The sequence below is a fragment of the Clavelina lepadiformis genome, chromosome 4, assembly GCF_947623445.1.
Source record: "Clavelina lepadiformis chromosome 4, kaClaLepa1.1, whole genome shotgun sequence".
NCBI classification, from domain to species: domain Eukaryota; kingdom Metazoa; phylum Chordata; class Ascidiacea; order Aplousobranchia; family Clavelinidae; genus Clavelina; species Clavelina lepadiformis.
Window position 1 is genome coordinate 23,830,690 of NC_135243.1, and position 26,937 is coordinate 23,857,626.

The window sequence follows — 26,937 nt, forward strand, 5'->3', positions numbered from 1 at the left end:
ACAATGCGAAGAATTCTCGACACAGATTTGTCGAAACGGGCGAACTGTCACGTGTTGTAAACGTCTGTTTCGCCACAGTCAATCTCCTTAAGGAGACGGAAAAGTCCGGCGGCCTCTCTGGTGTGACTGAATTGGATGCAGAAAGCTTGAAGATCGATGAAGATTTCCTTGAGGAAGCTTAGACCTATGACGCGATTGCGGATGAGGGATTGGATAAAAACGGAAACAATTCTGACGAGACGAGTCTATAGATAAATGAAAACTGTGACGGCGCGATTGTTAATGAACAAAAGTTAATGTAGAACGATGGTTGGCTCATCTACATTCTTTTTCGAGACGAAAGCATAAGTATCATATCTGCACGCTTCCATCCTTTGTGCTTTCACAAGCAGCCAAGCAATGCTGAATATACAAATGAATGAACTCAGCAGGCAACTCCACTTGCGTTGTAAGTTGATTGACGACCTGCGATAGCAATCAATTAAAAATTTCAAAACAAGCCGCTACTTGGAAGTTTGGTCATTGCGTTATTTTCAATGCTTTTTACTAGACAAGTTTTATTATAAATAAATTTTAACTTTGCTACTAACATACACAACAATGTACTTATTATTATCTTTTGCATTTTATACTTTGGCTGTTTTTGCATTGTTTATTTTTTCCCGAAAAGTACGTCCAGAAAGCAAGAGATAAAAATATATTTTCTTGCTGGCAGGTAGTAACACGAGAACTGCTGCAACAATACCAACGAAAGTTCTTCAGACCAAGAACTTATTGAAACTTTCATAACAATTTTTATTCCCAACCACGAGATTCCGCAAACCTTGTGACCTCGCGTACAATTTTAATTCCTCAGCTTTTAAAAAATGGTTTGAGTACATAGAAATAAAAATTAAATCCTTTACAGCTTATACAGCCGACGAACAATGGTTATCTGAGCGCAACAATTCCTCATATAAACGAGCATTTACTGCCTTTGCAAACAGGCACCGCTGGATGGAGTGTTTAAGCTTTGTTACGTTGTATCTTCGGTCAGTCGCAACTGTCAATTTGAAGCTAACACCAGCCGAGCTTTTATCCAGCGAGGACGAAAATGGTGGGACGTAAAAAAGATCTTTAAAACTTTTTAAGCATTTAATGATTATGTTAACATCATCATCATCACCAGCATCATAGAGAGAAATAAAGATTTAATTTACAATCTGCTCATGGCTGCTTTCAAGGCAAGCTAATCGAGTCGGTGCTTTGTTATTCCAATACCTCTTTTGCGGCCATTGAAGTTTCATTTTATCGGCGCTCGCTGGCGCTGTTAAACCAAATCACGCTTTGCGTAGACACCTTTCAATTTAACCGTTGCAGGTGGTTTCCGTTTCATTTTATTATTTTAGAACTTTTTATCGCTCTAAAAATTACATTCTTAAAATTTCACAACAAAAAGTCTTTCACAAAAGCATAAACACAGATTTTCCGATCTGACTTCTTCGAAAACTGGTTAAGAAAACGAACAAATTGTCAAATGCTATCAGAAATTTACGGCTTAAGTAACCACATAACTAATGCGAGAATGCGTGTTTATAGATAAAGTTGTTGTTTAATTTAACGACAATATTTTGAAACGTAAAAATTACCAAACGCTGAAAATTGCTCATTATTCAAATTTTAGACAATTTTTGGTCGAAGTGGTCATGTGATTAATCTTAAAGAGATCGATTTAATTATTTACGTTCAGCAAAATTATCTGATGCGGTAATATTTAAAGCGATTGGGCAAATACGAATGAGTAAAGTTTAAGCTTTGCGTTTCGGCAAATGTACCGATAGCAAATAAAGTTACGAGGCCACGAGTTTTGACCAATTTGTCGAAAATCGTCAAAGTAGCGCTTCCACTCACAACTGCAATGGTGCCGGTTTAAATGAAGGTGTCGGTTTAGCTGAATCTTTCATCTCGATGCGTCATTACATTGTCAACTTAGCTAGTAGTTGGGTGCTCTATTTACCCAATCTAGTTGAAAGTTGGATGTTGGAAGCAAACGTTTTTGATCTAAATCCAAGTACTTCGAAGACTCGTGTTCAAAGTTCGTCACCAATTGTAAGGTAACAATGGGCCCCAACCAGTACAGTTAAACACTTTGCATGCAACATGACATCGATGTCTTGAAAATATTAAATATCTAAACTTTCATCATAATCGTTCATTAAACTTAAGTGTCACGTGGGCAAGGAGAACGTTCCTGCGCTTTTTTTCTTATTGGAAATGCAGTTGAAGTGTTTGCGGTTGAAAACGACTAGTTTTTAAGGATTTCCGTGAGAAATTATTATTTAACAAAATGTGCGTTCTCACTCCTATTTTAGCACGACATCTCCGTGTTGATCCCCGGTTGACATTCAAGCTACAGTAATATCGCAACTATGCTTCTTTCTACTCGCACGCGATTTGCTTTTTTTTACACGGGTAATCATGAAAACACATATTCTGCAGGTCAAATTGAATCCGGTTCATGGAAAACGGAAGTCTTTGTACTTGTACCAAACCGCAAAACTTCATCAATAAAAGAGTCGAGGATTCAGCGAAATTTACAGTAGCTCTTAGCAATGATGGTTGAACAGCAAACATGCCTGGATGTAAGCTTTGAAGTTTAACATTTAACAAGGGTTTTACGACAAAAACAACTTCGTATCTCCTTGATGTCATGAGGGATAACGTAACAGTAAAAAAACGGTTTTTAAGGTTTGTTGCAAGAGAAAAAATATCCAGATAGTCGGAGGAGGTACATGGTGCAGTGATAAGCAGGAAACTTTAGAATAAAACAGAGTGATACCTTTGCAAAGAGTTTGTTATAATACGGTACGGGGCAAAGTATTAAGCCCACGTTTAAACTTTTGTTTCACTTTTGTTTTGTTTAATACAGTTGGGGCCGAAATAATAAGCCTTCAAATTTTGTTTCAAATAAGTTTGGCTAAAAGAGCCAGGAGAGTTAAATATTTTATTTTCAGTTGTATTTCTATGTCATGACTCAATGTTGGTGAGTTTGGTTTTGCAACAATTTTTTGCCCTTGACTGTACTGTCAACTTTAGTGACAAAGCTCTATTCTTACATAATACATAGTCCATTGCACAGCTCTTCATCAGAAAGCAATCAGAAAATTCTAATTGAAACAGTGTTGTTTATATTTTATTTTGTTGTTTTGTTAATGTCACTACAATTAAGATCACGATTGGTGCAGTATAAGTTGACATACCAGACACTGCAGGAATTACGATGAAAATCTTCTACGTCACCAAATGGATTTTGCGAAGCCTCCTATTTCTTCTACTTCTTGACTTGGTAGTTCAATCCGCAGTTGAAGCACCGTAAGCAATCCTTACTCGTATGTACAAATACACCAAACTATAAAATTTAAGATTTTGGTAATCATTAAAAACTTACAGTGTAATTTTGTGAAAACTAATTATTTTGTCACAATTAAAAGATTTTTCGTATTTTTGTGAAAGTCTCAGTAGCATAGCTGCATGTGGAGATATTCACAATATTTTTTACAAACCTTTTCCCACTTGTATCTAGATGCATAGAGAAGATATACTAATAATAAAGTGTATGTTGATTATTGCCCTATAGCTTTTAAACCAGTAAGGTTGTGGTTTCATTTTATCTTGGATGTACTTAGTATGCCGGTATACGTTAAACCCAAGGCTTGAGTTGCATTAGTGTGTCATGTCGGCACTTTGCCATTTTCATCGGGGAAACACCGATTGTTTTTTGATAAAATTTTATTTTTGTCGTTGTTTTTGTGATACAAGATGAAACAACAAGGTAAGCAACATTATTAACTGTCGCATGAACACCAACTGAAAGATTTATTAGTTTTTAACAAATTAATTTCTAAAACGTCTGCAAAAATTCGGGCCGCCATGCTAACGAAATGACGTCATGTGTGCCGCCATGCTAACGAAATGACGTCATGTGTGCCGCCATTCTAACGAAACTTGGTAAAAATTTCATTTTCCATTGAAGGCTGGAGCAAATTTCTTGTTGCTTTTGAAACTGTGTCGAGGTTATGGGTTGATGTCGAGGTCCATTTGGTTAAGCTACATGCGCCATGCGTGCCACATGCGTGATCTATATAATATTTAACACGCCCTGCCGTCATGTCAAATTCCTGTTCCAGGTCTCCTGCTTCAAAGGCCAATCATAAATCTGTAAATAGCTTTCTCAGCCAACCCACAAGCCATATTGTATGTGAAAACAATTTAATAGGACGGCTCGTATGAATTAAAATGCCGCAAGTATAGAAGAAGAGACCAATCGATCCACAGCATCTCCACCAACTCGTTCAAGCTCCCACTGTAGAATGACTGGCACCGTCTCTTCCAAGCCAGTTAAGGGTTAGACTTGAAACAACGTAAAGTGTTTCTTGCGTAGGGTTGGGAATACTAGGAATACGCTTACAGCAATTTTATATAGCAGACGAGAACAACGTGAAACATAGCATAAAATATCGCACTAAACTAGGTGGTCAATATACGAACAGCATAGGTGATAGATTACGCACAACCCGGCTTATAGCAATCGATCAATACTAAGGTGACATCACAACGCACATATTTATAAGTGCAAACCATTATTTCCTATCCTGCATAAATTGTCTAAAAATGATGAATATATCAAAATATATTAAAGTAAATGCAGTATATTAAAAACACATATTTCGTCACAATGTGATCACAAATGTAACTGCAAGGTTAATAACCAGCTTTTCCGTCGCAGAAATCAGAAGAGTAACCAAGATGGCACCAAGCTGTCCGAACAACGTTTCTTGCCAGAAACTTTACCTGCGCTGTACGTGGAAGAAGAAAACCATGCACCCGAGTTAAACCAAATATTACGTAAACGGTGAGCAGAGAGCGAGAAGTAGCGACATCTACCGTATTTGTTCGGTCAATATCAGTCTCTCCCATGTGCTGTCATGCTTAATTTTTTGTTTTTATCTTTTTTCAGAGTTAAAAGAGGACTTCACGATAGGTAAGTGCTGAAGATTGAAGTTGACTTTTGAAATAAACAATTTAGAACCAAATTGTATTTCACAAGTTTTTGTGCGGTTGAAGCAAATTTAAAATTTAACCAAGTTTCGTTAAATTAATTCGTACAGATTATAAATAAATTCAACATAAATTTAAATTAGTAGACCTACCTACTCTAAAACCCTTGATCTATTTTTCACCGATATTATTGTCATGAACTTTTTAACTGAGTTCATCATCTAACGTTCTTATTAACATGATTCGTTTTGTAGGGTCCCAGCCGCCTTCTGTCGAAAAAAATTTTACATAAACAAATGCAAATGCTCTTCCACTTCGACCCGACCAGTGGATGCTGGTTATTACGAACGTGAATATTGTAAAAACATATGGATAAACCAGACGTGCTTAGTAGAACTAAATAGGAGGTGTGAAAAGAAATATAGAACAGGAAGACTAGCGTATTGCACAAACTATGCTGAAAAAGTTAACTTTGGTTGTTGACTGGTTACTGTGATTGTGAAAATCTTTATTCTTAATCAATCTTATGCGGAGAGCTATTTGGAGGAATTATTACACTTAGATAATTTTAACACACTTTGTAGCATGTGCATGTTGTAATATACAAGCTAAATCTTATGCGTTGCTCATTTGTATTATACTAGGGTTACGCGTATATGTAAGCAAAACATTTTTTGTAATATAACGCAGTAGAAATAATTTTGGTAATTTCAATATTTGCATAATTATGAGAGTGTTGCAATAAAAAACAAGGCCCTGCCAGTCGACTAAGCCTCTCATATTACCACAACTAAAAAAGCTCATTTAGTTAAAATACAAAACCTTAAATGCTGCAACTTAACTCACACAAATAAATTGCCAGTGAGAGATTATAATTTCCCTCACTTACAGTCATACGTCATCATCAGTCGCTTACATCATGGGCGATTACGTATTTATCACTACGTCACAAGCTGTGCCCCGCTATATGTGATTATCACCAATCTTTTTGGCACTTACAGTTTATCAATCAATTACGTGTTGAATTTGATGTTGGTTGTAATGGAGTAGTTATGTGCGATAAATGGTTTTCAGATTTCTCTTCTCCGTAGTTCTACGTCACAGTCATATATACCATTATTGGTATATGCCAGCTAAGATTATGTACCAGGCGTTTGTATAGTTTCTTAGATCAGTCTCAGCATAATTGCGCCAATTATATAAACGAATTGTTATGACGAGCTTCCGATGTGTGTGAGAAATGCTCCCCGATTATTGCTGTAGTGCATGTATTTGTACTTGTACATATTGTCAGTGTATTCATTCTTCTACAATAAATCTCTGTGTTCATCCACCTACAGTCTACTTATTTATAGTGTAATCAGGTCTATTGAGGTCTATATTTATCAAGACTTACAACAAATGCAGTGCGTTGGAAGGTTGCTGCGAAATAAATCCACAAATTGCACAAATACTAAACAGGAAAAGTAACAAATGGCTGAAGTAACACAAAGACGCACAACGACGTGATCACCATGAAAATCTTAAGGGTCAAACAATGCAACGCATTACTGCGGTATAGATAATTATATTTAAGCACATATTGGGGCTTGTTGTTGGCTATGAATTTGTGTTTCAACGCTGACGGTACAAAGGTCGTTGTACGTAGACTTGTACATGTTGACGTTGTTGACGTTGTACGTGTTGACTTTGTTGTTAGTTGTAATGGAGTAGTTATGTGCAATAAATGATTTTCAGATTTCTCTCCTCCGTAGTTCTACGTCACAGCCATATATAGATTATTGGTATATGCCAGCTAAGATTCTGTACCAGGCATTGGTATAGTTTCTTAGATCAGTCTCAGCATAATTGCGCCAATTATGTAAACAAATTGTTACAACGAGTTCCGATGTGTGTGAGAAATGCTCAACGATTTTTGACGGTTCAAAGGTCGTTGTACGTAGAGAGCTGGAGCAGATTTCTCGTTGCTTTTAAATGATCACAATCGACCAGTGTTTTTATTCGCACACAATCTTCTCCGTTTATTAAGCGCAACCTCAAGTGAATATATATCAACATATATCAAAGTAAACGTAAAAATAGTTATAAATAATTATAAATAATAAATAATTAACAACACACAGTTCGTCAAATTGTGATCACAAATGTACAAACAATGTTGATAACCAGCTTTTGTGTCGTAGAAATCGGAAGGGTTACCATGAAATCGCGTAAATTTCAAAATTTCTAAATATAGTTTACTAAAAAGTGTAGACGACTAATCCTAGCGTGTTACGTCATGCACTTACCTGCGAGCAGGTATGGACGCAAACCTCTCACGCTCCAGTCACCTGGCAACCCGACAAGGAACCGGCTGAAGAGCAGCCCCTTGTGGACGCGGTTACTTCGCCGCCAAATGCATTCGTCTCTGCCGACAAGAAAAAAAAATTTTAAGCAAACGAAACTAAAGTTAAGAGAAACAGCTTTGAGTGATCAGTTCATGAAACTTGCTACTGCAGTTAGACAATAACCTTCCCCGGCCGTGCTGGTTTGCAAATACTGGTCGTCTATATTTGGACCGTAGCATGCGTTACCGCTAGTGGGCGATGCATACAGGCATTGATAGAATTGGATGGCTGATTCTGATATTCGTATTGAATGCAAAAAGACCAAAAGGTTACTGAAAACATACTTTTACTGATTAAACGTTGCAAATAAAACTTTTTTCTTGCAACCTTGTGCGACGAATAAAGCAAAAAGTCCAACTACGACAAATTTATTTACGTTTTTCCTTCAAGAAAAGACAAAAAACCTTTATTTATTTTTTAAACTTTGTTGAATTTTCATTAAAAATTAGATTCATCATCAGAGTCTTTCGATTTTGTATTGCGTGGCCATGGCAACGCAATACAACCGCCATAGCCCGAAAAAATTAGCTTGGACTTCAACTTAAATTTTTATTGGCTATTCTATGCCAGCTGCTAGTATAGAAAAGACAAGTCAACTATTAAAAGTAATCAACTGGCTGCAGCCCCATAGAACAACTTAATCATTGAAACCTTCTGAAACTTTTAAACCGTGTTATAATGCATGGCGTAACACCAATATTACTGTGTTTTGAAATAATAAGCTGCCACTTAGAAGGCAACATGGCGGGATGTTATAAGAATACAGAAGCGGATTCTATATATACTGCACAGTAGTCCCGTCAGCACCGACGGATGCTTTACTTGAATACACCAGAGCGGTGTAGCTTTGACGAACCAAACAGTTTGTGTGCAGAATTTCATCATCGTCATTCTGAATTTTTCGGTCTTTAAATGTTAGGTTAAAGTAAACCCTTATTCGCAGGGTTGCCATCGGTCTAACCTATAAATAAAGACGAGTAGGAAACGAAAGAAGAATACCACCTTTAACAGTGCACAACAAGACATTATCTGCATGTTCTTAATTTTGGTATCTCTTTGGTACAACTTGTTGTGACATGGTTTGGTACTTACTGTATGTGACGTCACAACGTACATAACTAAAAACGCAAACCTAACAATTCGTATGTTACATAATTTGTCTAAAATGATGAATATATAAAAGTAAACGTAGAAATACTACATTAAGACAGAGACCTTTCTTCAAAGTGTGATTACAAATGTAAATGCATTGTTAAAAATCATCTTTTGTGACGCAAAAATATGAGTCTAAAACAAAACAAAGTGATATTTTGGCAAGAAGTTTTTTATTTAACTTATTCAACGTTATTGAATGAAACGAAACCGATACGCTTCTGAGCTTTATGCTCTATTAGATTTACACGGTAGAAGACAGTCGCAAATAAAAAAGTCGTTATTTGTAGTTGCGCTTGCGCGGTGGAAACATTTTACTTCGATGTTTTTTGACGATAATTTGTAGACTTTATAAAATGTTTTTGCAACATTGCTGCAAACCTTTCCTTGTAACTTGTCCTAAGGTAAATTAAACCAAATTCTAATGCAGTTAATGATTAATGATTTATAGCATTGAAAGTGATCACAGGCGACTTCCCAGCTAAATCACACCAGTGTTTTCATCCACTCGCATACAATCGTCTCCATTTAAAGCGCGCACAAGCAAATCTCAAACACATTATTGGCTTGGTTGACAAACCACAAAACTCTATCAATAAAAGAATTGTTCGAGACAACAAAATATTAATTTCCTACAGAATCAACGGTAAAGATTGTAAAACGATTAGGATTTATGCATCGCAAATAATTTATAATGCAAATAATAATTTAAGTAATAATAATTTTTTAAAATTCTAGTTTGTGTTTCAGGGCAATGTAATTTTAAAAAGTGTAATTTTGAAAAATATCATTTTACATTAATTAGCATTAATATTATTACTCTTAATTTCGCTACTTTACATTTTTACTTCATCGGATCTGGCCATTAAGTCCACAAATTATTTTTCAAAGTGAAAAAGTCAAAAACAAAATTTGAGCTAATAAATTCATAAACCTGTCATTTGTCAAACTGATTTTATCCGTTACAAACGAAGACATTACATTGGAATTTATACATTAAGACAGTGTGTTTAGTTTTCTTTATTTTTCACCAAATTGAACTTTCGTTCGGCAAAAATTTAGGTAAAAATGACACTATCTCTTTGTAACGACAGATGCACAGCAAACATGCCCTGATGGACTTTTTGAACTTTAACATGCGATAAAAATAATTTACGGAAGGATAAAATCATAGGTTTTAAAGCTTGTTGCAAGTGAAAGAATATCCAGATAGCCGGAAGAGGTACATGGTGCAGTGATAAGCAGGAAACTTTAGAACAAGACAGACTGATGCGTTGGCAAAGTATTTGTTATAATACTGTCGTGTGTCAAATAATAAAACCACCTTTTTCCTTTATTTCAATTAAATGTGACAATTGTAGTTACTGCTTTGCAAAAGCCTGAAATCGCTTTATTGTGTTACCATAGAGGCATCGATCACTCAAATCTTTTTTATTTAGACAACTTTACAACATCGCTTTAGAAAAGAATTTTGATGTTAATTTTCAGGCGACGACCAGGATTAAAATTGAGCAAAAACTAGCAATTAAGCTTGAAAATCATACATTATTCACTAGTTACGAGGTTGCGCGTTTTGACCAATTTGTCGAAATTCGTCAAAGTAGAGCTTTCACTTATAACTCTATGGCGTGGGTTGAAATGAAGGTGTAGATTTAGCTAAATCTTTCATCTTTTCATTCGTCTTTCTTTTTCTTCATCGAAGGTAACGACGCTGATCATAACATTCATTCTTCATATGCTAAAATATTTCTAGCTATTATTTAAACTCATTCTATTTGGTGCGGATTGACAGCGCAAAGGCTTTAACACATTGAACGTTGAATGTTGGAAGCAAAGGTTTTTGATCAATGGCCAAGTACTTCGAAGACTCGTGTTCAAGGTGCGACACCAATTTTAAGGTTAAAACGGCCCCAACGAATACAGTTTAACGCTTTGCAACCAACATGACCTCGATGTGAAGAAGTGATTAAATATCTAAACTTGCGTCACAATCGTTCATTGAACTTAACTGTCACGTGGGCGCGGAGAGTGTTCTCGCGCTTTTTTCTTATTGGAAAGGAAGTTGATGATTTCGAGCTTGAAAACGACTAATTTTAAGGATTCCCATAATAAATTATTATTTAAAAAAAATGTACGTTCCCAAACCTATTGTCAACACTACGCCTCCGTAAACATTATCCCAGTTAACATCACATCTACAGTAATATCGCACCTATGTTTCCTTCTACTCGCAAGCAATCTGCTTTGTTCTTTACACGAGTAATCATGAAAACACGTGATCCGCAAGTCAATTTGAACTCAGTTCTAATCAAATTTATGGACGACGGAATAATTAGATCTTCGTCGGCAAATTTCAAACACATTAATTTCCCACAGATTCAACGGTAAAGATCGTAAAACGATCAAGATTTATGCAGCGCAATTAATTAAAGGCGTCTGATGGATAGTTGATTGGCGACATTGATACTTTGTTTAACTTTCTTTGTTTTTTCACCAAACTAAAGCTTAACTAATCAAACATTCAGCGAAATTGACACACCCTTGTAATGATGGTCGCACAGCAAATATGCCTTGATGAAAGCTTTGAACTTTGACATTTAACAACGGTTTTGTGACAAAAAATACTGACAGTTATTACCACATCAGCATTTTCATCTTCTGGCACGCAATCTTCTCCGTTTATTAAGCGCCCTCAAGTAAACAAATAATCGCCCGGTTGAATTGGACTCACTGCAAATTACATTTAAGCGGAAGCATTGGATGTCGGTCGGCAAATTTCAAACACGTTACTGGCTTGGTAGACCAACCACAAAACTCTGTCAATAAAAGAATTGTTCGCGATAACAAAATTTTAATTTCCTACAGAATCAACAGTAAAAATCATAAAAAGATCAAGATTTATTTATCGCAACTACATATATGTGATGGTGATTTGAGGTCACTGTAAGTTTAAAGCAATGAAAGGAACAAAGAAACGAAACCGCCGCTTCCATGATAGTTAATTCGGTAAAAACTTTTCAACGTTAGATTGTGTTTCAAAGTAACACAAATTTTATTTCGAATATTTTTATTATTGTGCCAAAAACTTCATTTGTTTATAATTACTTGATCGGATGCGGCAAATTAAGCTTTCGCATTATCTTTGGAAGTAAAACTAATCAAAACATAATTGATTTAATAATTTCATAAATGTGCGATTTGCGATAAGCAAAGACACGTCATGAATACATTGATAGTTTGTTCAATACATTGATAGTTACATAGTTACATGAATACATTGACAGTTTGCTACGTAGTATAGATGCGTCAAATATTCAGCAAAAATGAATGTCGTGATAAGTTTGTTGTTCATATAAAGATGGGCAAAAATGACGCTTGCAGTTTTCCTTCGTAATGAGACGACAACATACTGTACAGTATAGTTTGTACAAAGATGATCGGCATAAAACATTGTTTGTTTGCAATTACGTGCTGGAAGTAGAGAAGCAGTGTTTAAATTTGTCCGCGCCATTTTCTCTTTCAAGATTCGGGAGTTTTTTTTCGGGGTATTACCCAAACGTTTTGAATGAAATGAAATTGCGCGCGTTTGTAAAACTCGTTTGCCTTCATATCCGTAGCTATGGACAAAGTGAGAAAGTTTTTAACACTGTAATGTCCAAGACACAACAATGTACTTATTATTATCTTTTGCATTTTAGACTTTGGCTGTTTTTGTTTTGTTTATTTTTTAAGACATTTTTTGTGGGGCTGTAGGCCCATCCGAAGACATATTTTAAACAATGCAATGTAACATTTTTCAATTCGCATTTGCTTCTAAACAAGCCCGGTCACCTAGCTGAGTTTTTGTATCCACCGAGATGTAGGATAAAAGGACTTAATGCAGTATTTTGAGCAAATTTTCCTATCTGGAATTCTCACACCAAATGCTTCAACTTTTAAACAACTTTTTTCCATACATTTTACCAAAACAGCAGCCAAAAAGCCTTAATTTTGAACCAACACAAAATGTCAACTATAGCCTGCAACTATACTCAGCAAACGCCATAGCACCAACAAACCATCACTAATTAACGTCAAATACGCACTGGACTGGAACCCTTTATACTTTTTCTATAGTGACGTCTTTCATGCGACCTTCGTCACAATCGCCGGGTTGCCGTTTCGAAACTGCTCAAAATGGTACTACAGGCCCTTTAGCGGGAATTGAAGTTTCATTTTATCGGCGCTGACTGGCGCTGTTAAACCAAGTCACGCTTTGCGTAGACACCTTTCACTTTACCCGTTGCAGGTGGTTTTTCGTTTCATTTTACGATTTCAGAGCGTTTTACTGCTCTAAAAGTTTAATTCTTAAATTTTTGCTACAAAAAGTCTTTTGCAAAAGCACAAAAATTGAGTTTCCGACCTGACTTCTTTGAAAAGAAAAAGAAAACGAACAAAAAGTTAAGAAAACGAACAAATTGTCAAATGCTATCGGGAATTTACGGCTGAAGTAACCACATAATCAATGCGAGAATGCGTGTTTATAGATAAAGTTGTTGTTTAATTTAACGAAAATATTTTGAAATATAAAAAGTTACCAAACGATGAAAATAGCTCATTATTCAAAATTTTCGAAATTTTTCGGTCGAAGCGGTCACGTGATTGATCTGAAAGAGATCGATTTAATTAAATTATTTACGCTCAACGAAATCATCTGATGCGTTAATACTTAGAGCCATTGGGCAAAGACTGACGAGTAAGGTTTAAGTTTTGCGTTTTGGCCAATGTACCGATAAAAAATAGAATTATGAGGCCACGAGTTTTGACCAATTTGTCGAAAATCGTCAAAGTAGCGTTTTCATGTGATGAAATATCTATAATTTCATCATAATCGTTCATTGAACTTAAGTGTCACGTGGGCGCGGAGAGCGTTCTCACGATTTTTTTCTTATTGGAAATGCAGTTGAAGATTTTGTGGTTGATCACGACTAATTTTTAAGGATTCCCATGAGAAATTATTATTTAAAAAAAATGTACGTTCCCACCTCTATTTTAGCACTACATTTGCACCTAGGTTTCCACCTACTCGCACGCGATCTGCTTTGTTTTTTACGCGGGTAATCACAAAAATACATATTCTGCAAGTCATTTTGAGTCAACGTCATGGAAAACGGAAGTCTATGATCTTGACGGCAAATCACTGACATATTGCTGGCTTGGTTATCAAACCGCAAAACTTTATTATTAAAAGAATCAACGATTCAGCGAAATTGTCAGTAGCTTTTAGCAATGACGGTCGCACAACAAACATGCCTGGATGTAAGCTATGAATTCATTTAACAAGGGTTTTTTGACAAAAACAACTTGAAATTTCCGCGATGTCGTTAAAATAGGTACAGGGGATTACTTAACAGGAAAAAAATAAGGGTTTTTAAAGATTTTTGCAAGGGAAAGAACATCCAGATAGTCGGAAGAGTTATATGGTGCCGTAATAAGTAGGAAACTTTAGAACAAGACCGAGTGATACCTTTGCAAAGAGTTTGTTATAATACAGTCGGGGGCAAAGTAATATGCCCACTTTTATACTTTTTGTTTCAATTAAAAGTGACTATTGTAGTTACTGCTTTGCAAAAGCCTGAAATCGCTTTATTGTGTTACCATAGACCACTCAAATCTTTTTTATTTAGACGACTTTCCATAATCGCTTTAGCAAGGAATTTTGCTATTAATTGTCAGGCGACCACCAGGATTAAAATAAAGCAAAAATCTCAATTGAAAGTGCTACAGTGAAGCTGTTGTATTGTACCAAGTATGTTTATCAGATAGTAAATTTATGTTGCTAAAATATGTTGCAGTGAGAATGTTGCGCGCAATGCTTCAAAAATATAAGAAAGTCTAGCACATGTTGTGCTAAGGCCAAGTCTGTAATAACTCAATGAAAACAAAAAAAATTTTCGTGATCATCGGAGTTGGGGTGACATCACAAATGACGCAAACAATAAAATTTCTTGTGCAGAAAATATATTATGTTTAATAAAAAGAAAATGCATCATCATCTAAGCTAAAAGTTTGGAATCAAAACGAGAAATTCAGCTCGAATATCATGCATGACTCATTGAAAGATAAAAATCTAAGCTTGTCAATTTTGCTCATATAAGAATGCCAGTTGGAGCCCCGAGCAGGGAGCCAATGTAATTCTTTAAATAACCCGACAGTGAAGCACTCTGCTGCAAGACAACACCTTGTTTGGAGGCCAAAAGTTTTTAATTGTTTCGATCATCACCCTGCTGCAACCACATCATAACTTCCAGATTTAATGACATGGGAACTAACTTAACTAACATAACTTGGTCTTATTTTTTGCCCCTGACTCTACTGTCAACTTTAGTAACAAAGCTCTAGTTTTAAATATTATATAGGCCATTGTACAGCTGGTCGTCAGAAATAAATCAGAAAAATCTAATTAAAACAGTGTTGTTTATAATTCTTTTGTTTCTTTGTTAATGTCACGACAATTAAGATCAGGATTGATAAGTTGACATACAAGACACTGCAGGAATTACGATGAAAATCTTCTACGTCACCAAATGGATTTTGCGAAGTTTCTTATTCCTTCTACTTCTTGACTTGATAGTTGAATCAGCAGTTGTAGTACCGTAAGCAATCCTTACTCGTATGTGCAAATACACCAAACTATAAAAATTAATATTTTGGTAATCATTAAAAAAATTGCAATGCAATTTTGTGAAAACTAATTTTTTATCACAGACAAACTATTTTTGGCTTTTTTGTACAAGTCTCAGTAGCACAGCTGCATGTGGAGATAATCACAATATTCTTTTCAAAACTTTTCCCACTTGCATGTATATGCAGATGAAAGGTTTACTAAAACTAAAGTGTATGTTAATTATTGTCCAATAGTTTTTATACCAGTAAGGTTGTGGTTTCATTTTATCTTGGATCCACTTAGTATGCCGGTATACTTTAAACCCAAGGCTTGAGTTGCATTACTGTGTCATGTCTGCACTTTGCCATCTTTGCTTTTTCCTTAAAGCGGGGAAACACCGTTTGTTTTTTGATAAACTTTTGTTTTTGTGGTTGTTTGAGTGATACAAGATGAAACAACAAGGAAACAACATTATTAACTGTCGCATAAACACCAACTGAAAGATTTATTAATTTTTAACAAAATAATTTCTAAAACGTCTGCAAAGCTTCAGGCCGCGATGCCAAAGAAACTGCGAAATGACGTCATATGTGAGCATGACCTGGAGTAACCCAATTGCAACGCGCAAGGTATCGAAATAAAGTCTTTTCTATTTCTGTGATTGTTTGTGTGATGCTCGGTACAAAGCCCATTCTTACGTTGAAGGCTGGAGCAGACTTCTCTTTGTTTTTCAAACTGTGTCGAGATTATTGATCAAGCTACATACGTGACCGATATTTTAACATTACATTACTGCGGTTATAAGATAGCAATCTTTAGGCGCATATTGGGGTTTGTTGTTGGCTATGAGTTCGTGTTTCAACGCTGACTGTACAAAGGTCGTTCTACATTGAGCGATCGAGCAGAATTCTCGTGGCTTTCGAAACTGTACCGAGATTGTGGATCAAGCCAAATGCGTTATCTATATTTACTACGCCCAGGTGTCACGCCAAATTAGTGTTCCAGGTCTCCTGCTTTAACGGCCAATCATAAAACTGTAAATAGCTTTCTAAGCCACCCCACAAGCCAGATTGTATGTGAAAACAATTTAATAGGACGGCTCGTATGAATTAAAATGCCTTACGTATAGAAGGAGAGACCAATCGAGCGACAATATCAACACCAGCTCGTTCAAGCTCTCACTGTAGGATGAATTGCACCGTCTCTTCCAAGCCAGCTAAGGGTTAGACTTGAAACGACGTTAAAGTGTTTCTTACGTAGAGTTGGGAAGACTCGAAATACGCTCACAGCAATTTTACATAGCCCACGAGAACAACGTGAAACATTGGATAAAACATCGCACTAAACTAGGTGGCTAACACACGAACAACATAGGTGATAGATTACGCACAACTCCGCTCATAGCAATCGACCAATACTAAGGTGACATCACAACGTACATATGTAAAAGTGCAAATCGAATAATTCGTATCATGCATAAATTGTATAAAATAAGAAATATATCAAAATGTATTAAAGTAAATGTAATACATTAAAAACATATATTTCGTCAAAGTGTGATCACAAATGTAAATGCAAGGTTAAAAACCAGCTTTTGCATCGCAGAAATCAGAAGGGTAACCAAGATGGTACCAAGCTGTCCGAACAACGTTTCTTGCCAGAAACTCTGCCTGCGCTGTACGTGGAAGAAGAAAACCATGCACCCAAGTTAACTCAAATATCGCGTAAACGGTAAGTAGACAGCGAGAAGTAGCGACATCTACCATATTTGTCCGGTCAATATCAGTCTCGCTAATGTGGTCTAATGCTTAATTTTTTGTTTTAATCTTTTTTCAGAGTAAAAAAACAAGCACCAGTACCAGCACTTGGCCCTCGGTAAGTGCTGAAGATTGAAGTTGACTTTTAAATTAAACAATTTAGAACAAAATTGTATTTCACAAGTTTTTTGTGCGTTAGAAGCAAATTTAAAAATTAAAATTCAACCAAATTTCGTTAAAATAATTCCTACTGGTTTTAAATAAATTCAACATAAATTTGAACCAGTAGACCTACTTACTTTAAAACCCTTGATTTCTCTTTCACCGTTATTATAGTCATGAACTTTTCAACTACGTTCATCATCTAATGTTCTTATTAACACGATTCGTTTTGTAGGATCCCAGTCCCCAAGTGTGGAAGAAAGTCCTTCATAAACCGATGCAACTGCCCTTGCTCTTCCCCTTCTCCAATGCTAAGTGCCAGCGATATTGGCTGTTCTGTTGTCAAGGCAGCAAAAATAAAAACAACATGTTGTAAAAAAAATAACGATCGTGAACCTTGTAAAAACAATTGGATAAACCAGACGTGCCCAGTACATCTGCAACAAAAGTGTAAACTTAAACTTGAACAACAACAAAGACAAAAACCTTTGTCTTTTATAAAACTTTGTAAAAACCTTCTTAAAAGATTTGGTTGTTTGCAGTGACTTGTTACTGTGGTCGTTAAAATCTTTATTCTTAATCAAACTTGAGTGGAGAGCTATTCGGAAGGAATTATAAACCTTAGATAATTTTGAGACACTTTTAACACACTTTGTAGTATGTCTATGTTTTAACATACAAGCTAAATCTTATGCTCATTTGTATTATACTTGGGCTACGTGCGTATGTAAAGAAAACATTTTTTGTAATACCGCGCAGTAGAAATAATTTTGGTAATTTCAGTATTTGCATAATTAAGAGCATGTTGCAATAAAAGCCAAGGCACTACCAGTCGACTAATCCTCTTATATTAGCTCAATTATAAAAGATTATTTAGTTAAAATACAAAACCTTGAATGCTGCAACTTAACGGACACAAATAAATTGTCAGCGAGAGATAATGATCTCCCACGCTTACAGTCATACGTCATCACCAGTCGCTTACATCATTGGCGATTACGTATTTATCACTGCGTCACACGCTGTGCCCTGCTATATGTGATTATCACCAATCTTAATTGTTGGCACTTGCAGTTTAACAATCAATTACGTATTGAATTTAATGTTGGTTGTAGTGGAGTAGCTATGTGCGATAAATCATTTTCAGATTTCTCTCCTCTGTAGTTCTACGTCACAGTCATATGTAGCCTTATTGGTATACGCCAGCTAAGATTCTGCACCAGGCATTGGTATAGTTTCTTAGATCGGTCTCCGCATAATTGCGCCAATTATATAAACGAATTGTTATGGCGAGTTCCGATGTGTGTGAGAAATGCTCACCGATTATTGCTGTAGTGCATGTATTTGTACTTGTACATATTGTCAGTGTATTCATTCTTCTACAATAAATCTCTGTGTCCATCCACCTACAGTCTACTTATTTGCAGTGTAATCACTAATCAGGTTTATAGTTACCAAGACTTACAACAAACGCAGTGCGTTGGGAGGTTGCTGCGAAATAAATCCACAAATAGCACAAATGCTAAACAGGTAAAGTAACAAGTGGCTAAAGTAAAATAAGTACATACGTGACCTGGTTTTAAATAAGCAGATAACGAGTGTCAGTGCTCTGAAATTTAGATCTCGGGACGAAAAATGTGAAAATTACCATGAGAGTGAAAATTGTTTGAGATTCCGCATAATAACGAAGGTAAAACACTTCTATCTAAGCTTGCTGAACTTTTTTCTTTGAATTTGTGAACAAAAAACACGCAATCTTTTAACAATTGTTCAATGAAAACAAACAGTCAAAAACAATAGAAATCTGATAAATAAGTACATTTGGCATCTCTGGTTAAAACATTATGTTCGAAACGCATTAAAAGTCACAAAAACAGCATATGCACGAAGATAACAAGGAGACGTGCAAGGTAAACCACAAATGGGAGATCTGAACACTTTACACGATTTTTATAAGGTTACAACTTCAAGCCGCGTGATCCTTAGTGCACGTGATGCTACTTGTACAGGTGCGTATAGGGTCTTGTGACTTGCGCGCCGGCTTACAAAGAAAAGAGGAAACAATACTCACATAGAATAAGCTTAGGGCTATGCTGCACCGGCGACTTACCACACTGTACTGCTGTAGTTCGTTATGAAACCGAAAGTCAATGAACGGAAGTTAATGTAGAACGGTGGTTGATGTTCTTGCCATCCACATTCTTTTTCGAAACGATAACAAGTATCATACCTGCACGCTTCCATCCTTTGTGCTTTCACAAGCAGCCAAGCAATGCTGAACATACAAATGGATGAACTCAGCAGAGAACTCCCCTTGCGTTGAAAGTAGATTAACGACCTGCGATAGCAGTCCTTTAAAAATTTCAAAACAAGCCGCTACTTGGAAGAAGTTTGGTCATTGCGTTATTTTCAATGCTTTTTACTAGACAAGTTTTATTTTAAATAAATTACAACTTTGCTACTAACTTACTACCACTAAAAAAATGTTCACTACCGAAATAAAAATTTCCAAACACTTCCATATTTTATTTATTTTCATTTTAATTATTATTCATCGCTTTTCCTTGTCCCTTCATTTCCTACCTCCATGTTGTAGCCTACAAAGAAACTTTTATTTTCACTAAAACTTTAAAGTATTCAACAACACGACGGGATTTTATAAGCATTAGGAACACATCTACTGCGATGTGTGGGTTATTTTCAACAAGCGCCGGGACTCTGCAAGAGAAGGAAATTAGCAATGAAATTAGTTCGGAATCCGTTACAACTAATTGACTATGAGCAATTTCTAAGCCAGCAAATCTTTTCGAGTACAGTAAAAAATATTTCAAAAAAATCAGCAAAGCGCTAAATAGAAATCTGATAAGTACATTTGACATCAGTGGTTAAAACAAAATGTTCGAAATGCATTAAAATTTACAAAAACAGCAAGTGCACGAAGATAACAAGGAGACGTGCAAGGTAAACCACAAATGGGAGATCTGAACACTTTACACGATTTTTATAAGGTTACAACTTCAAGCCGCGTGATCCTTAGTGCACGTGATGCTACTTGTGCAGGTGCGTATAGGGTCTTGTGACTTGCGCGCCGGCTTACAAAGAAAAGAGAATAGGAAACAATACTCACATAGATTAGGGTCATGCTGCACGGGCGTCGAACCACGTTGCACTGATGTAGTTCAAACGACCTTTAATCAACAAACGACCGTTAATGAACGAAAATTAATGTAAAATGGTGGTTGGTTTCTGGCCATCTACATTCTTTTTCGAGACGATAACGAATAGGACCACGCCGCACTGGAAACTCCTATTTCCATTAAAACTTTGAAGTATTCAATAATATGACGGAATTTATAAGCATTAGGAACACTGCTACTGCGATGTGTGGGTTATTTTCAACAAGCGCCGGAACTCTGCAATAGAAGGAGATTAGCAGCAACGAAATTGGTTCAGAATCGGAACTAATTGGAAAGATTATTTTGGTTCAGAAACAACTAATTGGACGTAAACAAGTTCGAGGCGAATCTTTCCGACCACTGCAAAAGTTTTTTAAAAATTCAGCAAAGCGCTATAATATATATAACATGTATTGTATAACAACACGTAACACAAACAACATGTATAACAACGCACGGTGTTGCTCTAACGTTCTCGCAAAGGGGAATTCCCTGTATATATCTAAATCGCCTCTACCCCCCTAATTTTAAATTTGTTTCAAACAATCGACACCAATGCGAGCCGGGATCCGTTCATTTTATGGAGTCTAAGCTCGATTGCCAGAGTCGTTGCTGATGTAAATATGAAGGAAGAAACTTCGCGGCACCCCGAGTATTGGAAACAGCGCTCCAGGGTATTAAGAATTACTGCAAGTTCAAGTTTGAGTTGATTGAAATTATATTTGCAGTATAAATACTCGCATATTTTCTGCTTGCAATAACCCTTACTAAGTATAGTTATTTCACATGAAAGCAAAAATTAGCTTTACTTGTTTCACCAAAACTTTTCGTTTACCTTGAGAAGTTCCAACACGGGTATTTGAAGTCTCACCAGCTCCACCTGACGGTTTATTTTCTGACTTCAATTCTGAGAGCCGGGAGAGTATATTAATATAGATATTAATAACATATTATTTCTTGGTTACCAAGATACTAGATAATTGTGATGAAACAAGCTTGTCACTGCTTATAATTGCTGGTTATCTCTTACCAATGATCTCACCATTATGATTTTGCTGATGTGACAGAACTTCTGCAGAAAACTTAGCAGATTCATCGGTAGAAAATCTGCAACATAATAGTTCACTTTACATTTAAGAGGAAAAGTATTTTAAGTATTTCTCAGTATTTCAAGTGTTAATAAAATACTAATACAGTATTAAGTATTATTAAAATACTTAAAATAAACTTTAAGTATTTTACAGACACAGGAGGAGATCCAACACTTGAAGCTGATTACTTTGGCTTTCCAATGCTTTTGTCTCTTAAGAATTCATACAAATGAGCAAGTAGTCGAGGATATGGACCAGTGAGTGACTCCAAAAACTCATTATAGTTTCTACTACCGCCATCTTCTGAAACTCCAAGGCAAACTTTAGAAGATTCGGATTTTTGTTGAGCATGCTGATCTTTGGAAAAATGTTTACACATAAAACTTAGAACTTCTGGTATTTATATGAATGCACAACAACCTTTTTTGTCATAAAAGTATGCTATCAGTGAAAATAAAACAAACGTTTAACAAGACATACATAAAATTCCGAATCAACAAACTCACTGCAAGAAGTTTACAGAGATTTAGTGATAAGTCATAAGTGGACCTACCTGCATATGCCTTAGAATTGCTACTTACACAGCTAATATAGTCGCAGCTCAAACTGCAACTATTCTACATACCAGTGCACAGATGGTAGGATTTGCTGGTTGAGAACATGCGCAATTTATTTACATAAGATAAAGTATTTTTTAACATCCAGTAACCTGGTAAAAGTTTTAAAACCTCACCATATTTCTTATCATAATAAGAAGTTCGTGGATATTTCCACATTTCTTCAGTGGATATTTTTCCTCTGTTCGTAGTGAGCCAGGAACATTGTTAATTGTTATTTTATGTTCTTCAAATTCTTTCAGGTGTTGATCATAACATTCAACATCATCTCTTTTAAGTCGATGGAAATGATCATTTGCTTTCTGAAATAAATAAATTAAAAACATAATTAAACTTTAGTAAGTTTACGATCAGTTGTAATATGACAAGAATGTCAGTGAACAAACACATATAGGTCACAGGTTCAGTGAAAACATGTATGATGTAAATAAATGTTGAGAATTGTTTCTAATCAATACGTGAGCTATCACCATATGACCCAAGGCAAAATATAATTTAAATTATCCGCAAGATGTCACTAAACTAAAAATATAAACTCAACATGAACACCAATAAACCTCATAGAATTCAACTTTCTGTTTTGAATCCCAGAAAATTGGATGACATTTCACTTCTTCTATTTTTGGTCGCTTTCTAGGATCAAAGTCAAGCATCTTCTTTATGAGGTCATAAGCAAGTTCCTTTTGCTCCATAGATGGAAAAGCTTAAATAAAATATTTACAAGTAAATGGATTAAATCTATTAAGAGTTAAGACGTAAGTTTATTGAAAACATTACTGAACAACATGGTACAAGTATATTTATTAACCAGGGTATATGACCTGACAACTGTACCATCATGCACCATAGTACAAGCGTTTAAGCAAAGTTTTTACATCAACTCTACCAAAACGACTTTGTAAGCTTTTTTGTGAACTCGGAGCAAATTTTTCAAAGCTACTTGCACTTGGTAACTAAAAGTTTCATGGTGGCAAAATAATTTTAGAAAGTTTTTATTTTTAGAAAGTTATGAAATGTTTTACTTCAATTTTCCTTCAAACTTTAGATTTCCATGGCAAAGATGGATCCATAATGAAGAAGTTTTATATTATGTACCTTGGCAATCTTTGAAGCTAAGATCAGGTGCTTTTTTCTCAAGTATATTATTGAAAGTCAACTTTACCAAAGGGATGACGTCCTCTAGTAAATGTGAAGTTAAATACAATTCCAAGAGAAAAAACATCGGCTGATGGTCTCTGTGATAAAAGAAGTTCATTTAGTTTTTAACTAAAAAACTTGCAATGTACCACTAGTTAGGAACAAAATAACTGGAAGAAAGCTCATAGAAACTTGCTATACATTAAATAATTGCTGAATAAAAAACAAAAGCAGTCGGGTAAGTGCATGATTGAGTATAATATAACAGTGATCACTTTCTGTTTAGTCTAGCAGACAGTCAAAGTCAAGAACCCGAAACCCCAGAGTTATACAATTTTGAATTCTAGATTTTGTGATACTTTACTTTACTGTTCTTTCTTATTTAATAAAACGAGGACATTCGTTGATTTTCAACCTATTTCAATAAACTTTCAAAGAACAAATCGTGTTCATGCATTACTTTGAAATACAGGCCAATAACAGACCCATTGTTTATCATTTCCATCTTCTTTTTGCAAATACTCGGGGGCCATGTACGAGAGAGTGCTGTTCGAACTGGTGGTTGCATGTGTATCACCGGATGGCAGTATTTTTGTCAAGCCAAAATCACACACTTTAATAATTGCTCCATCATCATCGATGCGGATCAGAAAATTGCACGGCTTAACATCTCTGTGGACTGCAAGAAATAGAAAAAAATCTCCATTCATCATGAGAAATTACTGCGTTGCACTAGCTTTGATTTTGTGCACTTTGTCAAATTTTAGTAGAAAAACATCTTATTAGGTAAAAACAAATATATCACTAAGTTGCAAGAGCTAATAAACCCAGTTACATTTATCAAATGAGACACATTTGAGTAAAACTGTCTGCAAAGAGCAGAGTAGGATTAGTGACAACCATTTCAATAAAATCCAATCAATAGAAAATTAGTTAAACTTAAATTGTGAACCAGGCAAAAAAGTTTTTGTTTTTGTTCTCAAGCTCTTTCCAGATTGTGAAAAAGTATTAAGTCGTCTTTTAAGCAGCAAAACATTAATTAATAGATTGAACACAAGCATAGAGTTTGACATATTTAAACAAAAGTGCTCTTGTGCAATGCAATATGCAAGTTAAATTTCAAAGATATTGCAGAAAGATGGCATTGACTATGCTCATAACTACCACGAGTTTGCCAGAAGCAAATGCAACGGCAGGTAAATACATTACTTTACCATAAAGCTAACTAATTTCGGACTTAATTTTGTTCTCACCTGCAACTGTGCTGCTTTTAGCAAGTTTGGGCTACTTGAAAACCATTTGAACACCACCAACTTTTTATGCTCGTAATTGTTCATTCAATCATTCCCACACACAGACACTCTAACAAACTTAAGGCACTTACTCATATTACACTTTGTGTGCAAATAATGAATTCCTTCAGTTGCTTGTTTGCAAATTTCCAAAGAAGTCAACTTGCATTTGGGAAGACCGCTTTTTGCCCACTGAAAAATTAATTAAAACAGTTTCTATCAACTTCAAAAAAAAACTGTGAGTATTTACTATCTAATCAAGAACTTAATGTTTGTGCAATGATATATTAAATATACAAATACATGCAACTTAAGCAACGTATTTCCAAAAGTTTCTGAAAAGTTTAATTGTCAGGTCAGTTAGTTAAACAGTGATATTCACAGCGTCATAGCTGCCATGTTTGGTTTAAAGTTTGTAGGGTAACCATAGTAACGCGAAGTTCTTTGATATGCTAAATCAAACACGCAGGCAAAACAAATCAATTTCAATTCATTCAAAACAAGTCAAATTCAAATTCAAATCAAATTCAATCAATCGCAGACCGTAATAGAGTAAAGTAAAAAGTAAGACAGTAATAATAAAGTAAAAAAGTATGTTGGGTTTATTGGCAGTCAGAGAAAATATGGCAAAGTGGGAAATGAAACAAAACACTGACGATAAAATAAAGTTATTCGCCAATGGACATCATATTTATATTACCATTTTATTCATGATCAGTAACACATGATATTGATTGACGCATTGATAAATTAAAGATACTGGTAAATGGTAATATAAGTTCCATTACACTTTCGTTCATCTATGATATCTATGACATCAAAAGCTGTTACTGCTATAATTTATTAAATTACAAACAGTATGATATTTGTGTTTTAAACATTTAGCTCAAAATACTAGCTAAAACGACGTAAAATGAACCTAAATTAATTAAAAAAACTTATTTCTAGAATGTGACAAACTTACCATGTATAGTACCTGCACACAAACATAAACACAAGTACATCACACAGAACGTTCTATTACCTGTTCAAGATCACCATCACACAGTTCCATGTAGATTGAAACAAAGTCACCCTAAAAATAAGCAAAAGCAACTTGATAGATTTTACAGGCAATTTTATAGGCTAGCCTTATAGATTTACCAGCTAGTAAAATACTTCCGGCTAGCTACTCTCATTTCTACAAGTTGATTCGCCAATATTATTATAATATATATATTATAAATATGTATATACAGTCGAATCCGCTTAATTCGGACACCGGATAACCCGGACAACCGCTTTATTCGGCCAAAATGCTCGGGAACGGAACAAAAGTAAAAATTGAACGTAAAAAACTCCTGTTAATTCGGACACAGGTTCGCAATTCCATCGTTAGGTTATGACACAATAAACAGTACTTCGTTCGTTTTAAGACAAGATGCAATTGCATTATGAGTGATTACATGGTGAAACAATGACGATCCATGCAGTAACAATCGACAATGAACTCATATAAGGTCTTGCCAGCTTCATAGTCGCTTTTACTTCGGTACAATTGCGTCCATCTTGTAGGACAAAATTGTACAGAAAAGTTTAGCACAAAAAGTGAAATTGCTCACTAAAGTAAATGAAGACGTTTTATGCGATCAGTGCCAGTTACTGCAGTATAGCGCAGCTGCAATTCATTTATTACGCAACAGTACAGTATTTTAAATGCGTTTTTTGCCTTTATGCATGACAATGAAACGAACAATTGATTTTCCGCTTAATTCGGACAAAAGTGAGCGGAACCAAAGTGTCCGAATTAAGCGGAGTCGACTGTATATGCTTTAGGTTTTAATTAAGAATATCAACTATCAAATTCATAAATTAATCAACTTTTGGTTAACGTGACCAAAACAAAATGTTTTGAATGAGCAGTTGCCCAACTCTCTTTATTGTGCGATGTTTCAATGCAATAACGCATATACACAAAGCTACATACCTTCTCTTCGGTTCCATAGTATAAAACAACGTTATCAGGATATGATCTTTTTTTGCAGATTTCCTTGAAATTTTCGATTTCACGCAAGCAAGCCTTTGCATCCTGAAAATGCCTTTCCAGCAAATACTTCTCAGCAACAAGTATTCCATCTTCTCTTTTACACCTTTAAGTTAACTAATGTCACTGAAGATTCATGTATTAGCATACTTCATACTGAAACAATGGCAGGTCTATTTTCATTAACCAGCTATCAGTAAAAACAGTAATATTTCATACGTCTTGAGCGTGTTGTTTTTCATAGTGGTAGAAAGCACACAAACACCCAAACAATAATGAACACAATTTGGATGAAATTCAAGTACAGTGAGACCTCGTTAATCCGGACCACTTCATTTCGTCAAAAGTGTCGGTTTAGCGGGGTATCCGGATTATCGGAAAATAAAAAATCAATCAATCTTGCAAATGCAGTACCGTGTTCAAAATGCAGTATGCACCTTACTCCAATTCTAAGTACCGA

General features: G+C 35.4%; 3 protein-coding genes across 11 annotated transcripts in view; 1 reads left to right on the top strand and 2 right to left on the bottom strand.

The window, feature by feature from the left end:
* On the bottom strand, nt 1-24,644 carry LOC143452786 (serine/threonine-protein kinase/endoribonuclease IRE2-like). Of its 9 annotated transcripts, none has more exons than XR_013115098.1 (12): nt 24,547-24,644; nt 23,648-23,841; nt 23,121-23,260; nt 22,583-22,728; nt 22,141-22,327; nt 21,597-21,765; nt 21,348-21,424; nt 21,153-21,224; nt 20,269-21,004; nt 19,636-19,738; nt 19,372-19,479; nt 1-245 (listed from the first exon to the last, which is right to left on the bottom strand). XR_013115098.1 is itself a non-coding variant. In XM_076953888.1 (10 exons), the coding sequence occupies exons 2-9, from the start codon at nt 23,728-23,730 to the stop codon at nt 20,280-20,282; spliced, it is 924 nt and encodes a 307-aa protein (XP_076810003.1). In that variant the 5' UTR covers nt 23,731-23,841; nt 24,547-24,644; the 3' UTR covers nt 19,732-19,859; nt 20,269-20,279. The 9 variants fall into 9 exon arrangements, 7 of the variants coding, with proteins under 7 accessions (XP_076810003.1, XP_076809999.1, XP_076810004.1 ...); XR_013115099.1 differs by having other exon boundaries at nt 13-245; nt 20,269-20,329; XM_076953888.1 differs by lacking the exons at nt 1-245; nt 19,372-19,479 and having other exon boundaries at nt 19,732-19,859; nt 20,269-20,329.
* On the top strand, nt 14,944-18,540 carry LOC143452789 (uncharacterized). Its single transcript, XM_076953891.1, has 4 exons — nt 14,944-15,211; nt 16,828-16,953; nt 17,059-17,097; nt 17,377-18,540. The coding sequence occupies exons 1-4, from the start codon at nt 15,120-15,122 to the stop codon at nt 17,684-17,686; spliced, it is 567 nt and encodes a 188-aa protein (XP_076810006.1). The 5' UTR covers nt 14,944-15,119; the 3' UTR covers nt 17,687-18,540.
* The window catches only part of LOC143452788 (uncharacterized), a 4,654-nt gene continuing 1,660 nt past the window's right edge, over nt 23,944-26,937 (bottom strand). The window contains exons 4-6 of the mRNA XM_076953890.1: nt 26,421-26,583; nt 25,479-25,529; nt 23,944-24,646 (exon numbers count right to left, since the gene is read on the bottom strand). Coding sequence (XP_076810005.1) covers nt 24,500-24,646; nt 25,479-25,529; nt 26,421-26,583 — 361 coding nt within the window. The 3' untranslated portion in view covers nt 23,944-24,499. The remainder of the gene's footprint in view (nt 24,647-25,478; nt 25,530-26,420; nt 26,584-26,937) is intronic.

Coding starts and splice junctions, on each gene's coding strand:
- LOC143452789 (XM_076953891.1), top strand. CDS start 15,120: ATGAAAATCTTCTACGTCACCAAATGGATTTTGCGAAGTTTCTTATTC. Junction 15,212..16,827: donor GAATCAGCAGTTGTAGTACC/GTAAGCAATCCT, acceptor TTTGCATCGCAG/AAATCAGAAGGGTAACCAAG. Junction 16,954..17,058: donor ACTCAAATATCGCGTAAACG/GTAAGTAGACAG, acceptor ATCTTTTTTCAG/AGTAAAAAAACAAGCACCAG.
- LOC143452786 (XM_076953883.1), bottom strand. CDS start 23,730: ATGCAACCACCAGTTCGAACAGCACTCTCTCGTACATGGCCCCCGAGT. Junction 21,425..21,596: donor AAAAGCATTGGAAAGCCAAA/GTAATCAGCTTC, acceptor ATTATGTTGCAG/ATTTTCTACCGATGAATCTG. Junction 21,225..21,347: donor TCATAATGGTGAGATCATTG/GTAAGAGATAAC, acceptor CCCGGCTCTCAG/AATTGAAGTCAGAAAATAAA.